Genomic DNA, 16282 nt, shown 5'->3' with positions numbered 1-16282 from the left:
AGTAAGTTTATCAGTGCTGTTACCCATTGCTGGTGTCAGTGAACATCCAGATTCAGTCAGGAAGAATGTGGCTTGCAACCTGAGATACAGTGCAACTCAGAACTTTAGTGATAGGCATTATTTCCTATTTTTAATAAAACTAAGCATCAGATGTCTGTCAAATGTTAACATAATATAGTAATAAAATGCAAATAAGTATTGATGTCAAGAAACAAACATTTTATTTAAGTAATTAAATGCAAAAAATTAATATGATGACTATTCTTGGCTAAAAACTTTAGGGACAGGCATTAAAACTTATTAATGAAAATTAACTTAATAGTTCATCATTCTTCCATCACTTTTAAAGAGGTTGTAAATATGATTAGGCATTGATCTGATCAGCTTTTGAAGAGTGCTAATTGCTAATTTTTCTCCTTTAGTTACAAAATATTTTCAAAATGCTCCATTCTGGTGTTAATATAATAACTATACAAGGATGCTTCTGAAGTTTCAATGGGATTTAAGTGTAGAATGCTCTCCAGTCATGGAATGGGAAATCAAAATATTGATTTTCCATTCCTTGAAGTAGACTTGTTTGGTCATATACACAATATGGATAAGATAAAAAGTTCATTTTTCCCCTGCAGGAAAAGGAGCTTTATATAATAAAAACTGATAATAAGTAAATATAGCTATTGACATTTTGGTTTCTTTTCAGAAAAGCCATCCCTGACTATAACTTCATCACCTGCTATCTGCCAGCAATACAGTCTTAGGCTTTTTTTTTTTTTTTTAAATAATTAAAGCCATCAAGACCATTCAAATTAAATTTCTTTTTATCACCGAAAATAATGGATTTCCAATCTGTGGCCATGTTTTCTTTTGTTTGTCTGACCCAGCTAAGCTTACACACACTTGCTTTAGCTGACTTTTTTCAATGTAGCTAGCTACATTGAAAAAAGTCAGCTTACATCCTTAGAAAGCATCCAGTTTGGAAAAATGCCTAATATATTCTTGCTTTAGCTCCACATGTTAAATTTGTAAAGTTAGTGGTAATCTATCAACTTGGCAATACAGATTACCAGCAACGACAGTGTGCTCAGATGTTTCAATCAGTTATCTAACTTAATACAATGTATTAATAATATCATGGAAATAAACAAATGTTTTCTTTCTGAATGTTTAAACCACCAAATTCATTTTACTTCCAATAATCTGACACTATATATGTGTCAGACAGTCCGGTCCCGTATATGTCAGATTACCAAGATTGTACTGTATTTACAATTTTAGGCAATTTGAAAAAGCACAATACACAGATGGTTATTTCTTATTTTATTAGCTTTGTTACCGTACTAATACTAATCACTTGTATATCTGCAATTATCCCTACTAGGCTGTATTAGTAGAGACAATAAAAATAAGTTTAAAAAAATCTGCATTTACAATTACATTATCAAAGTGGGGTGACTGTAAATACTGAGGGACAATTGTAAATCTCTTATTTTTGTGTTTAGAACTCTACATATCTGTGATGCGTGGGAAATTGTTCATAAACATAAATCTTTGAGATGCAAAATGAACAAAATTGGGCAATTTTATTTCACAAAACAGTTGAGAAGCATACAAACTTGATGTTGATATATGTCAGAATATGCTCAAATGAAATAATTTGATACAAAGCTTTTTTGATTTCAGCCTATAAAAATTAGACTTATAAGGGATGGTCACAAGTTTCTGTGTGCACTTTTTAATAAAATTGGTAACTATTAATGTAGATCATGTATGGTTGTCGATCGTAATCGTGTAACTACGGCCTTTTTAAGCAGCTGTTCGCACAAATAGGCAAAATATATGAAAAGAAAACTTGAAAAAATATGTATGTAATTACATAGTTTGTCTGAAAAGCTGAAGGCCAACTACATCATGGTGTGGTCAGTGACACCTGCAGTTCTTGACTTGGCTTCTGTTTTCCTTTTGTTTGCTTTTTTGATATGTATAAAAAATAACATATTAAATTTAACTGAATAAAATACTTTTTGTTTTTATTTCACATCAGTTATAAATTTAATATTTTGTCTCTAGTTAAACAAAAAGATAGCATGTTGGATTTTTCTTTTTATGCTTTTAGCTTTCAGACTCTTGCCAACAAGAATTTGATTTGTGAATTATCAAAAGTAGGTCTATGTGTGAAAATCCAATTACTATTGTTTAACTTCCCTAATTGTATTTTCACATATATTTCTATGCTTAACAAGATGAAGTAACAAAGAACAAAAGATACTTTTTATTTAACTAGAGAGAAAATATTAAATTTATAAGAGATTTCTTCTTGTATGTATGAGGCATCCCGAAATAAAAGTCTCTGTTGGGTGCTAGCGGTTAAATAGGCCATAAATACCATCAAATTTATATTTCTAAGTACCATTTAAAATTACCCATACTGCTTGTGATGTGGGGTAATTTTAAATGCTGAATTTTGCAGTTTGGATGGTACACAATTAATTAATGGTAGAGAGATAAAAGGTCCACCTGACTGAACTGTTTTACTAATTAATACAAAAATATGGTACAGAATCTTGCTAATGATGTTAGTGCTCGTATTTGTAGATGGCATCCCTAATCCTGAAATAAAAAACAAAATAAAATTTTAAACACAGGCCAAGGACCATAATAAAAACCTTAATAAAAGCATCCCTTGCACCAGAGTATGCATCAGATTTTCAAATTGTGCTGTATAACAACAGGATGGGATTTATAATTATCCCAGTCTACCCTATTTGTCATCAAATTCATTTTTTTGTATTTAATTAGGCCTTCTTGAAAATAAATAAATTTGTTTTGTTTAAAAGAGAAACGTTTACTGGACTGTAAAACAAACGTACTACACCTTTTAAGTATCCAGTAGGAAATTTTATTAGAATAAAAACGTTTTTAATAAACGTTTTTAAATAAAAAATTTCGAACGCTGTTTTTTTGTAATTTCGAATTTTGTTCTTTTTTGATATTTGTTAACTGACGAAGGCTGATTAATGCGGCCGAAAACGTTTTTATTCTAATAAAACTTCCTACTGGATACTTAAAAGGTGTAGTACGTTTGTTTTGTTTGTTGATTGTCAATATATATTTGCATTACAAATTTCCAGTAATGTCTGTTGTAGACTAGACATCTGATGCTTTGTTTTAGTGAAAATAGGAAATAATGCCTACACTGAAAGTTTTCATCTGCACTTGTTTTTTTTATAGTTTTTATGAAGGTTGAGTCTTCTCTAAGGCTCTAAGGTATGAAGAAAGCCATCCAAAACTAAATTCAGTGCTTCTTTGCTCAATGTCTACCATTTTATAGGATTAGATTAGTTATCTTTGACCAATCTGACATTGGACTTGGGATCAGTTGAGGAGCTGTCTTTTGCCTGCCTTCTTTGGATCCCCATCGTCGGCAGTACCGCTTACCGACCTTCCAGAAAAATATGTCACTGACGCTGAAAATGTAGACAATATTTTCTGACAAGATAGGCCTCACTTTAGGTGTAACTTTTCCTGACATTTCCTTCTATCAAGAATCAAACTCTGCTTTTTTGAGAGTCTGTTTGATTTTCTCGGTCAGAACTTCTAGGGCTTCTGTATCTTACAGCACACATCTGATCTTCCTGCTACCCTTTGGCTAGACTAGATTTTTACATTTCAGTCTAATCCATGACCACTAACTCATAATTGGCATTGGGTTTTCAAATTTGACACAATATTGTCAATATTATGTAACTTTTTCCAACAAAATTTACTAACATAGAGTTACATATAACCCATTTACTTGTATTGGTGAGATCTTGAGAATCAGTGATTCTCAAGATCTCACCAATCAGAACTAAAATAAAGAGCTGCTCGTAATAGAGATAAAAGAAACTAATACATAACTTTACAATGTGGAATGGAGAAATATTGCTAAAGCAGTCATAAATCAAATAACAACTTTCATATGCTGCATATGTAAGGGTATGTCCTAAGTGGCAGCATCCAGTGACCATAGGTGTGAATGCACTACTTAGTGGAGCAGACAAATCAGTACAAGAAAATATGCATGTCTGGAGTAACCACATTTTGCATGCCACTACCACCAGATGACACTTCTACATGTGCATACAGGAAGTAGCTATCATCATTGCTTCCACTGCTTACACTTCCAAAGAAGAAACGATGGATCATCTTTTATTTCATGATACAAGTGGCGATATTCACCGAACTGACAGCATTTCTTATAAATATCGTGTGTCTTTTGCCTATAAGTAGTTTTGGTAATACAATGCAGAAAACTTTTCCATGGCAAGCATTTAACAAAGTCATCTCTCCATCATTTTGTAAACAACACTGGTCCACTCCAGACGGGTCACTTGCCAGCTGGAAGTGCATACAAAGATTCTTTCTGCCTATGGTTGCTGGACGTTGCCACGTAGGATGTAGCCTAGTGCATACAGGTATACAATTAGTATAGTGAATACAATTTCTCATTTTGCTGTTTTTTAACGGCAGTTATAACAGAACATTTTGAAATTAAACTATGGATTTTATGATAAAAAAATTAATTTTGTTACAGTATAAATATATGAAAGAGCTAAATAATTTGTGATTTTCGTTCAAATTAATTATTTTAACATTTGGTTTTCAAATATTCTGCAAAATTAATGATTTAAAATTCTTTTGCTTAATTAATTTTTATTAAATTTTCTTAAATTTATTTGCAGATTTAAAGATGGACGTTCAAGTTAGAGAAATCAAAGTTCTCGACTCTGTTGAAGACATTCAAGATAGAAGAGAAGCTGTTCTCGACCGATACTCACAGTTTAAAGCTGCCGCACGTTCAAAGAGAGACAAGCTCGAAGATTCTCGTCGCTTTCAGTACTTTAAAAGAGATGCAGATGAATTGGAATCGTGGATATATGAAAAACTTCAAGCTGCTTCAGACGAGAGTTACAAAGATCCCACAAACCTTCAGGCCAAAATCCAGAAACATCAAGCTTTCGAAGCCGAAGTCGCCGCTCATAGCAATGCTATAGTGGTTCTGGATAATACTGGTTTAGAAATGATTAATCAAGGACATTTTGCTTCCGAAACCATTAAAGTAAGTTTATAAATGTATAAACTTTATAAATAAATAATTTTATGAAAACACAATAATTTATTCACCTATTTACTTTGTGACTTAGCATCGTCTCGACGAATTACATCGCCTGTGGAAATTATTATTAACTCGCCTGGCCGACAAAGGTTTGAAATTACAACAGGCTCTTGTGCTCGTTCAGTTTTTACGACAGTGTGACGAAGTAATGTTCTGGATTAATGATAAGGTACAAATTAGCATAAATATTTTATTTGCTTTCGACTAATTAAATATATTTTAAATTATTTTATATGAAAATTTAATTTAATTTTATTTAATTAAATTCTCTGTAATATTTTAGTATTAGCAAATTTACAGAGAATTCACAAAGTTTACATAGAAATACAATTTTTATGAATATTTATTTATTCAATAAAACATGTAGTAACAAGTTCATAAAATATATTTAATTTTACCACAGGAAGCTTTTGTTGTTACGGATGAATTTGGATTGGATTTAGAACACGTTGAAGTATTGCAACGTAAATTTGACGAATTTCAAAAGGTATTTCTTAAATAAATTCAGTATAATTGTTATCAGCTTTAAACAAATAATGTAAAACTGTTAAACAAAAGTATCTATAACTTTCATAAACTTTTATTTATTTTTTTAAAAATAATCTTAGGATATGGCTAGCCAGGAATTCAGAGTGACTGAAGTTAATGAACAAGCAGATAAATTGATAAATGAGGATCATCCTGAAAAAGAAACTATTCTAAAACGAAAAGAGGTACGAATGTTTTTAATGACTTCAGATAGTTGATATTGAAGTTATTTTAATTTTTTTATTTTATTTTAGGAATTAAATGATGCATGGCAAAGACTTAAAGCCTTAACACTATTAAGACAAGAAAAATTATTTGGTGCACATGAAATCCAGAGATTTAATAGGTAAAATTAATTAAATTTTTCATAATTTTGATCAATTATGATTATCAATGATTACAGTTAAATTATTTTTTAGTTTAAAGTAAAATTTATTGTATGACCTTGCAATTTGTACCATTGTAATAGGAAATAAATGTTTCAAATTTTGACTTTTTAAGTAAACAATAATTTTAAAATAAATTAATTTCTTTTCATAGGATTTTTTATTCTGCTTTAAGAAATTGTGAAAATAAAATAGTTAAATAATATTTTACAAATATTTATTTTATTCTAGAGATGCAGACGAAACAATTGCATGGATCACTGAAAAAGATGTTGTTCTTTCATCAGATGATTATGGAAGAGATCTGGTCAGTGTTCAGACTTTGCAGCGTAAACACGAAGGCATCGAGAGAGATTTAGCTGCTTTAGAAGATAAAGTAATTATTTATGAATACATTATTAGTTTTCTTTTTTAATTTGTACAAATTACAAATATGTAAAAATTAAAACTTAGATAAAATATTTTATTTTATCTAAGTTAAGCTTCTTTGTTCTATAAGTTTTCATTTTAAATAATTATTGGAATTAATTTGTGTTGTCAATGAAAATATTTTAGATTATCAAAGAAAAATCTTTTTCTTGAATTTATTATGCATTCTTTCCCATATATATAAATTTTAATGATTATACATTATACAACTGTACAAGAAGTATTTCTGATAAAAAAAATTATTTATTTTGCAAATAAATTTTCATATTTTTCTGGTTAATAATTTTTTTATATGTAAATTAATAATTATGGCCTTTTGTACCAGGTGTATTATTGTGAAACATTTTAAAATTTGAACAAATATTTTTAAAATTGATATGAAAAACAAATATTAAATTAAATTTACCATTGCATGTTTAATTTTTGTTTTATATATATAAAAAAAATTAAATAAAAATTTTAGTATATTTAAGGATGGCACTGCATAAATGCTTAACATTTTTCAATGATTAGTTTTGCTGAAGTCTTAGTTAAATTGTTTTATCTCCCACTTTGTTTCAATTGTTTCAAAGATACTGTGCTTTATCTTGAGATGCAAACAAAACAGAATAAATTTCAGTTATTTTGCAATTTAATCATTAACTGTTTCAACTGTGCACTAGAATAGATAGATTTCTTTTTTTTGTATTCATATTTTTTCTCTGATTACTGCAAGGAAGAAAAGCAGTAATTTTTTACAGTTTTCTTGTCTTCCAAACACCTTAATGACTGTAATGACAAAATGATATTAAAATTGCCACCATAAATTTATAATTTGTAAAATATAAGAATATATTGCATTTTCATTGTGTATAAACAGAGAACAGAAGTAGTAAACCTTTAAAGCATGGAGGTCTATTTTTGAAGCACAACTATTAATTAAATCTTATTACTTAAAAAAAATAATAATAATTGTCATTATTCACATTGGCATTTTATCCAACCAGTGAAATAATTGTTCCATGTGTTTTTAAAGTGACATTTGAATTTTCATGTTGATGTTTGACTGGTTTTAACCTGAAGATGATGATTTAAAAATTGTTGAAAACATTTGTTTTCAATATTTTTAGTAAGTATGAATTATGCCAGATATTTTTAGTATGGATAGGTGCATTGGACTTTATAATAAAACTACTTAAAACTAGATTTAATTGTTTTATTAATGATTCGTTAATACTGCTACTATTGTTAGTTTTTTTTAATTCTCTTTTAATAAAGCCAATTATGTTTTATTTTTGTACAGACTTGTTCTATCATATTTTACAGAAATATTTGCAAAAGATGAAAAAAAAATATTCCTCACAAATGGTGAGGCAAATAATTTTTAGTAGAACAGTCTGTAACAAAACAATTTTAAGTGCTATATTTTAAAAGGCAATATTTATATTTGAAAGAAACTTGAAAGTAGATGGGGAAATAAGATGATTTCTTTAAATGCTTTCAAAATATTAGTGCATCATTAGGTTTTGTCAGGAGCTATAAAGTAAATTACAAATATTTGGGTAAAAGAACAATAATCAATTAAACAGTACTACCACAATAGCCAATTTTAGCTCCTCCAATATTATTTTGATCACTTGTTTTTAATAATTAAACTGTTCTTTTAATTTTTTATTTTCATAATGTAAGTAACCAAAGGTGAAATTAAATGTGTTATTTTGGTGATAGATTGATCTATAAGTAGTGACATCACAGATTCATTTAGTATAATAAATTTTTATGGTAATTTTGAAAGAAATTTCTGGACTTTTGCAAACTTTTCCATAAAATACAATGCAACAAGTTTGTAGGAAAGTGTATAAATGAGAAGATTAGATAGATTTTCTGAACAAAAGTCAAGAAAAGAAGACAAAATTTAACTACACTGCAAATTCGAACACAAACAAGCCTGTAAAGGCTCATACAGACACAATTATGCATAAACCAACAAAATTTCCTTTTTGTTTATAAGATTTGAAATAAAGATATCTTTCTAAAAATTTGGAACAACTATGTAAAATTACCCCACGAGATTATAAAAATTTTATAAGTTGTGTGTGTTTTATTTTACATTTATAATATGCCATTAATCAGATATGTTAACATGAAATTTTAGTAATACAAATGTAAATTATATTTTAGGTTATGACTCTAGGTCAAGAAGCTGATAGACTTTGTAATCTTCATGAAGACCATGCTGAACAGATTCAAAATAAACATGCAGAAATTGTTTCAAATTGGGAAATGTTAAAAACTAAGGTTTTGACTTTTAGTATATATATAATATTTTTCTGAGAAGTTTATTATTTCCTTTTAAAATTTTGATTGTTTACATGTAAAACTTTAAATGTAGGCACAAGAACGTCGTCATCGTCTCGACGAATCCTATTTACTTCATAGATTCTTGGCCGACTTCCGAGATTTGGTATCGTGGATTCATGATATGAAAACAATTATATCTGCAGATGAATTAGCCAAAGATGTTGCAGGTGCAGAAGCCTTACTAGAACGTCATCAAGAACATAAAGTAAGTAAAAAATATTTTGAATAATAATTGTTAAACTTTTCAATTTAGAATAGTTTATAAATTTATTAAAACTTCTTGCTTTAGACATCTATGACTATTCAAATGTACTAGTTATGCAACGAATATTCAGTTACTACTTGGTATTTGGCCTGTTTTTCGCTATTTGGCCGAATACCAAGTATTTAATTACTATTTGGCTGAATACTGAATACCTAAAAACAGGAGTAAGAAATAACAAAAACACAGTAAATTAATCATTTTGGTAACTTTTATTATTGCTGAACATACATTTCAAGTTTGAGAAAGTACAATTTTCTGCTTATTTAGTTAAAAGATCAAAGGAAAAGTAATATAACTAAGTTATTTTTTAAGAGATCAAAAAAAGGTAACAAATCAAATAAAAACTACTTATTTATTATATAGCTTAGTCATCTATATACTCGTATATAGAAGAACAAGTCCTGATAGGATAATTAACACAGAGCCAAAACAACTGGTACTAGAAACTTAAAAATTTGAGGGTGTGTTCCTTTTGTAGAGTTTAGGTGTGCTAAGAAAAGATTTTACGAAATTCAACCCTAAAGGGGTGAAAAAGGGTAAAAAATTTGTATGAAAATTTTTACTGTGTGGGCACATTAGATCGAAACCTTAGGTCATAAAATGTGGAAAAGAGAAATTAATGATCTGTAAAGCGTTTTTATGAAATCATCCCTTATTATAAACTTGAAAATTAAATTAACTTTTTTGTTTCATTGTACAAAATTATTTATCATAACTGAAGTTAATAAGTGGTAGGTTATGGTGCAGAAAATCAACAATTTTTGGGAAGAAGTCTGTTTCTCTTTTCTTTGTATATGTTTCCTGCTTCACTAAAAAGCCTCTCTGAATATACACTGCTTGCAGGAGCTGATAAGTACTTAGCAGCCAGTTTGACTAAACATTGGGAAAATTTAGATTTATGTGTAGCCCACCAGGCAAATGGATCGTTGTTTCTCTTTAAAGTTTTCATGCTGAAGGACTTATCATGGTCACCTGCTATGGTGTTCTTTGAAGTCGAAGCTATTCCGACTTTGTTGTCATCGTCAGTGAAGTTCTCGGCAACTACTTCGTCATAGCACTCCCAGAAAGATGTGCGAATGCTTTGTCCAGGCTCATCGGTTCTTTTACGTTTAGACTGCACAGGAGAAGAACGCATGCTTTCATTGCTGCTGGTATCATAGTCTGAAACTAAATCAAGCAGAATGTACTGCTGGGCTCTTTCTTTTTGCAGTTGGTTCGTGAAGAAATTTGTCTTAAACCTTGGATCTAACAAAGTTGATATTGGGTAGTTTTTATTATTGTCAATCTGTGAAAAACCTTGTTTTATCTCTTGTTGCATGGCAATCACCATAGACTTTAATTTAGGTGCAAGGTCAGAAGACACAGCCTTGTTGCAGTAGCAGTTGAGAGTAACATGGGGAATAATTTCAGATAAGCAGTAGTAGTTTGAGCTAGTAATTTTTGTTATCTCTTCAAATGGCTTTAATAATTTTAGTAATTGGTCTACAATCTCCCACTGCTCTGCAGTCAGATTAGATATGTTTGCCGTATCAGTTAGAAAGAGGGAAATAGCTTGTTTTTGTTCAAGAAGCCTTTCTAACATATAAAAGGTACTATAGAATTCTACTGTGTTGTTATATCTTGCACTAAATTATGCTTGGTTATTCCCAGCTCTTCCTGAATTTTTTCAGTTTTTCTTGTGCAGTATTCGAATGATTAAAGTAGGTTACTATTCTTTGTCCCACAACAATAGTTTCTTTGACCTCTGGTTGAAGTTTGAGAGAGTCTTTGATTACTAACTGTAGTGTATGTATGAAGCAACATGCAGAATTCATTTCAGCCTCACTGACAGCCTTAACAATATTGCACCCATTGTCATTAACAATGATGTGAATTTTTGATAAAGGGCATTCCCATCAGCTCAGTATTTCTTGCAGAGCATTTGCTATATTTTGTGCAGTATGTTGCCTTTCAAAGTGCAGCAAAGTTAAAATCGCTGTCACGCCAGTGTGCAGTGAAACTGAGGAAACTGACATAGTTTTGTAAGCACGTCCACATGTCGGTAGTGACTGATATATAATCTGTGTCTTCAAGTTTTTTTTTATCTTTGTTACTACTTTTTCATAAAGTTCCGAAATTATTTTATCTGAAAAGTATGGTTTACTCGGTATGGCATATCTTGGCAGGGTCTCATTTAACAATCTTTTAAAACCAGATCATTCAACTATGTTCACTGGTTTATTATCAATCGCTATCATTTTGGCAATCAGATAATGGTATTTCACAGCCTGAGGGTCATTTATATCCCACTTTTTTGTTTTTTCTTGGCAATCGTAAAGGGTTAATTCCTTCATGGACTTACTTGAACAGGGAATGACATCATCCGCTGCATTTTCTTTTGTTGAGATAGATTTATGTATCTTCTGATACTCCTCCTTGTGCTTGTTATTTAAATGATTTATCAAACCCTATATTGAAGCTTTTTTCCCCCGTACCGCCACGAAAATTTTTGTACCACATAGTTTGCACTGCACATTATGCGAATCTTCATTTTCTTCAAAGTAAATCCAAACTGAAGACCTTATTTTACTCATCATACTGTTTCAAAGTCACAAACCTTTTAAAAAGATCAATTGCAAATAAAATAACTTATAAGTTATAACTTATATCTAAATACCAACAACTGCCGAATCATATCAGGCTATTTATGGCTATTACATAAATTATAAACCAATTCGGCAGTAGAGGTAGAAGTTAGTTACCATCTCATATTAAGTTTAATAATTATAATTTAATTAATTTAAACAATTTAGACTTACTGGAAGAAAATATCAGCCTGGAGCGGGACTCAAACCTGCAACTCCTGCTTACCGTGCAGATGCATTTCCAGTAGTCTAAATTATTTTAATTAATTAATTAAATTATAATTATTAAACTTAATATGAGATGGTGCCTAATGTCTAACTCTAGTGCCAAATTGGTTTATAATTTATGTAATAGCTGTAAATAGCCCAATATGATTTGGCAGTTGTTGGTATTTAGATTTAATGTTATCGGGTTAGTGTTGTTTGTTTATATTTGTTTATAATTTATAACCTGCACAAAATAAAAAACAAAATAATATTAGTCACACATATTCACAATTTATAATTACAAAGATCAGCACAAGTACACACCTATTCATTTGAGAATTGTTGCACATCTGAGGGTCTGACCCTGCCTATCCTTCTGTTTAAGTGTTTATCTTTGCTCTTCCCTTTCTCTTTCCTCTATCGCTCTAGTCCACGTATGCCTATGCATACATCATAATGTGCACACACAATACTTTTGATTCATCACTTTTCCATCGTAGCTTTCCCATTTTACAATTACGTGACTCATAGCCTGGCTGGTGATAATGGCGAAAAGAGACAGACAGGACGTCTGTATAAGTCACAGTTATGATTTCACAGATTTGAGACAGCTTGGTAGCCTGAACGGCCCCAGGCTTTTGTTCGTGCATGCTAAGTGACTTTCATTACAAGCATTTAGCTTTCCAAAGTCTATGAGAACAATTATTTGGCATTGATGGTTGCGAATTTTATGCCAATAAGCTGCCTCAACTTGTTCAATTATGTTAACAACTCAATTTCATATTTATTTTCACATTTTCACTTTGTGGTCCTTCTCTGTTCTTTTTCTGTTATTTACATGTGTAGGTCATTTCATTGTTATCCATATTTGATATCATCACTTATCACATACTGCCATGACACTCATGTCTGTCTGCTACAACTGTCAAGAATTAATGCAATTGGCGAAGCGTAGTGACAGCAGGCCAATAGAAAGCACCCTGTAAATCTGATCCTTGCCATAATGCGGTTTGCACGCAAATTTTCATATGTGCGTTAATCAAGCCAAATAGTTTGGCTGAATATTTGGCTATTCGGCCTCTGGCTGAATACACTATTCGTTGCAACATTAAAATTTACTAAAGCTTTATTATTTGGAATTATTTTATATAAAATTTACATTAAATATAATTATACTCTTCTACTGTATAATTAATATATTAAATGAATTGGTCTATACAAAGGAGGAAAAATTGATTGATAGATTTCATAGTAATGTCAATAATCAATATCTATAAATAAGAATTGCCTGCTTGTTTTGAAGATAATTTTGTCTAAAAACTGATTTTTGAAGTGTATGCATGTTTTAAAGCTTTGATATTTTCAAAATGATCTTCATAACTTTACTAATTTTGGTAAACAAATTTTTTATTACATTAATAGGGTGAAATTGATGCTAGAAAGATAGTTTCAGAGCCACTACTGATGCTGGACAAATGCTATTAGATGAAGATCATTATGCAACAACTGAAGTTAAAGAAAAGGTTTGATTTTATACATTAAATATATGTTTTTTTATATTGAAAAATAATATATTTATTGCACAATATATCGATTTTTCAGTTATTAATATTGAACAATGAGAAACAATCCTTACTGTCCATGTGGGAGGAACGTCGTATTCTGTACGAGCAGTGTATGGATTTACAACTTTTCTACCGTGATACTGAACAAGCTGATACTTGGATGGCAAAACAAGAGGTAAATTTAAATTAACATATTTGCAAGAAAAAGATATTTAAAATAAGATATCTAAATTCATATTTGTACATAGTTGATTTACAAAGAATAAATCTTTTACGTGAAAATCATATATTAAAATGTATATTATGAAACCAGTAAATTTTAAATATGAATTTAAAAATCAAAATCTTAAAAGAAAGACTTTAGATGTGAAATCTGTATATATCTGGACAGATGAATATGAAAATGTCTATTACATTTATTTTTTAATATTAAATCTTTCTATAATTCTTGTGATGTGTGTTGCTCTATTTGCATCATATGCTATTAATGATTTGATTCAAATAGCTTTGATTAATTTATATATAAAAATGCATTTCCCTTAGATGTTTAGTTTTAAACTGTTCTGTAAAATCCATTTGTTCAGATATGTGAATAAAATGTGTTGGAGAATGTTGGTTCCAGGTTTCATATACATATGCTTGGTGATCTGGACCTCCACCTCCACATGGTCTATATCAGGGGTGGCCAACTTTTGTGTACATAAGATTTACTTTTTATCTTAAAAATGTGTTGCGATTGACTTGTTGTCATAGACATAGTCTAAGTGGGAAGGGGGAGATGTGAAATACATACTACGTTTATACATTGTGTTTAGTACAAGGTGCACTTCCACAAGCTATGGATAGATAAGCAAAATATATGTTCAAAACTATTTTTTATTTTTTAAATTACTTATTAAGTTTTTGAGATATAGGCTCATAAATAAAATAAATTTTCAGACCTAATTCTTGATATTTGCAGCTACAAGTTCATTCCGTACAGGCCATACCTAAACAAGTCAATTTTTTGAAATTTTTTCAAGATAGATTTTTAGTAACTTAAAATATAATTTAATTTTTTTTATCAATTGCAATGTATAAGTTGTGGTACTATTTGTTCATAAATATGAAAAAGTTGTTATAAAAATGCACAGTATGGCTGATAATTTGATTTTAAGATTTCACTTTTGCAATTGTTTTTGGTGGGAGCCAGGAAAATTTATCATGGAAGAATGATATAAGATTTTTAGATTTATTTTTTGTTAATCTATCAATAGCTCACGGGAGTGCACCTTGTACTGAAACACCCCGTAAATCTAACTATGTATAAATAACTAGTCTTGATGACTGTCAATTGCCGTGGACGTGTTGGTATATGTGCTCCGCGAATCGATCGTGATTTCTCAGGATTTTCGTTGGACACAGTGGTAAATTATATATCGTTGGACACCGGAAATTACAAGGATCACGTAAGAGTTCTTACTTTTTTGATACGACCAACGGATCAAAAATTATAAAGGTTTTTATGTTTGTTCTTTGTTCGGGTAACATTGCCCCCCCTGTTATATTATCGGGGATTCTGTAACCAGATTTTAATTATCCCACTCTAGTCTACATCTGGTGTAATTTGTGTTATATTCCGATATTTCATCGCTTCGATTTAACGGTTTTTATAAACAAAGAACTGTTCATACACGTGTTTCGGCCGAGTGTAGCTGCTCGGCGTGTTGTCAGCTGTTCGGCGTTTTTCGATTGTCGTCCAGTTCGCGTTTTTCGATTGTCGTCCAGACACTCGGTTTTGTCATCTGCTGGCGAACTGTCCTGTGTCTTCCCACCTCCCCTTCTATATTTAGTGTGCTGTGATGGGCACCTCAACGGAGGAATGCGCCCCCTCGCTAGGGACGAGTCAATGTACTATTGAGGATAATCTAATCTCGACAATTAATAATCAATTGATCATAATCATGGAAAGCATCCCAACAGATTCAAGTGTATCAGTTAAAGCTAAAGCCAGGACTGCTGCTAGAGAGGCAGCCACTCGTATGCATGCGGCTGCAAATCAAATCCTTGGGATGGTCCGCGAACTTAGGGAACAGGTGCAGGCCCTTTCTGGGCTCTCTCATAAACCTCAGGATGCCTCTTATGCTGCTGTTGTGCGACGCAGATCAACTCCAGCCAGCAACACCACCAAGTTAATAGCTGCCAAGTCAGCTGTCCTTGAGGGGGTTACAAACCCAAAAAATTTACAACATGAAGTCATAGTCACAGCTATACGTAAAGAGGACGAGCCAGAACCCATTCCGGAAGAGACTCTGGATCTTTTACAGTCTCGTGTGGACCCGAAGAGACTAGGAGTTAAAATCAAAAATATTCGGCCTCTCCCAAGCGGAGATTTAAAAATCCAAATGCACGAAGATGGCGACCTACAAAAATTCATTCATGCAGTTAAATCCCAAGATGCACTTAAAGGTAGAGTAAAGGTGATGGAGAGAAACAAGAGATCCCCGAAGGTTATATTATATAACATCCCAAGTGGTGTTAAGGAGGAGGACCTCCTGTCTGAAATTTACGAACAGAATACACATCTGGTGGGATCTGCTACTGAGGACGAGTTTAGGGACACTACCCGGATAGTACACAGCTTTCACCCACGCCACGACGACTCCACCAGACACATAATTCTAAGTGTGAGACCAGATGTAAGAAACATTATCATGCAAGAAGGCAGACTATATCTGGGATGGTGTTCCATCCGCGTTGACGATTATATTGATATAATACGATGTTTTAACTGTGCAGGATTT

At 31.2% G+C, this 16282-nt stretch overlaps 2 protein-coding genes across 2 annotated transcripts in view; one reads left to right on the top strand and one right to left on the bottom strand.

Annotated features, from left to right (window-relative positions):
• LOC136982276 (spectrin alpha chain-like) overlaps nucleotides 1-16282 on the top strand; it is a 90688-nt gene that overhangs the window by 9272 nt on the left and 65134 nt on the right. Inside the window, 11 exon segments of the mRNA XM_067278753.1 lie at nucleotides 4722-5098; nucleotides 5184-5324; nucleotides 5559-5642; nucleotides 5764-5868; nucleotides 5938-6029; nucleotides 6301-6445; nucleotides 8659-8775; nucleotides 8870-9043; nucleotides 13357-13372; nucleotides 13375-13457; nucleotides 13537-13674. Coding sequence (XP_067134854.1) covers nucleotides 4730-5098; nucleotides 5184-5324; nucleotides 5559-5642; nucleotides 5764-5868; nucleotides 5938-6029; nucleotides 6301-6445; nucleotides 8659-8775; nucleotides 8870-9043; nucleotides 13357-13372; nucleotides 13375-13457; nucleotides 13537-13674 — 1464 coding nt within the window. The 5' untranslated portion in view covers nucleotides 4722-4729.
• On the bottom strand, nucleotides 9855-10685 carry LOC136982197 (zinc finger BED domain-containing protein 4-like). Its single transcript, XM_067278630.1, has one exon. It carries the CDS (start codon nucleotides 10683-10685, stop codon nucleotides 9855-9857), a length of 831 nt encoding a protein of 276 aa, XP_067134731.1.

This window comes from Centruroides vittatus, unplaced genomic scaffold (genome assembly GCF_030686945.1).
Source record: "Centruroides vittatus isolate TY-2023 unplaced genomic scaffold, ASM3068694v2 contig_817, whole genome shotgun sequence".
Lineage (NCBI taxonomy): Eukaryota > Metazoa > Arthropoda > Arachnida > Scorpiones > Buthidae > Centruroides > Centruroides vittatus.
This window is presented reverse-complemented; position numbering and strand designations above follow the sequence as displayed.

What these genes read in the sequence shown, in the direction of transcription:
- LOC136982197 (XM_067278630.1), bottom strand. Translation starts at nt 10,685, where the DNA reads ATGTTAGAAAGGCTTCTTGAACAAAAACAAGCTATTTCCCTCTTTCTA.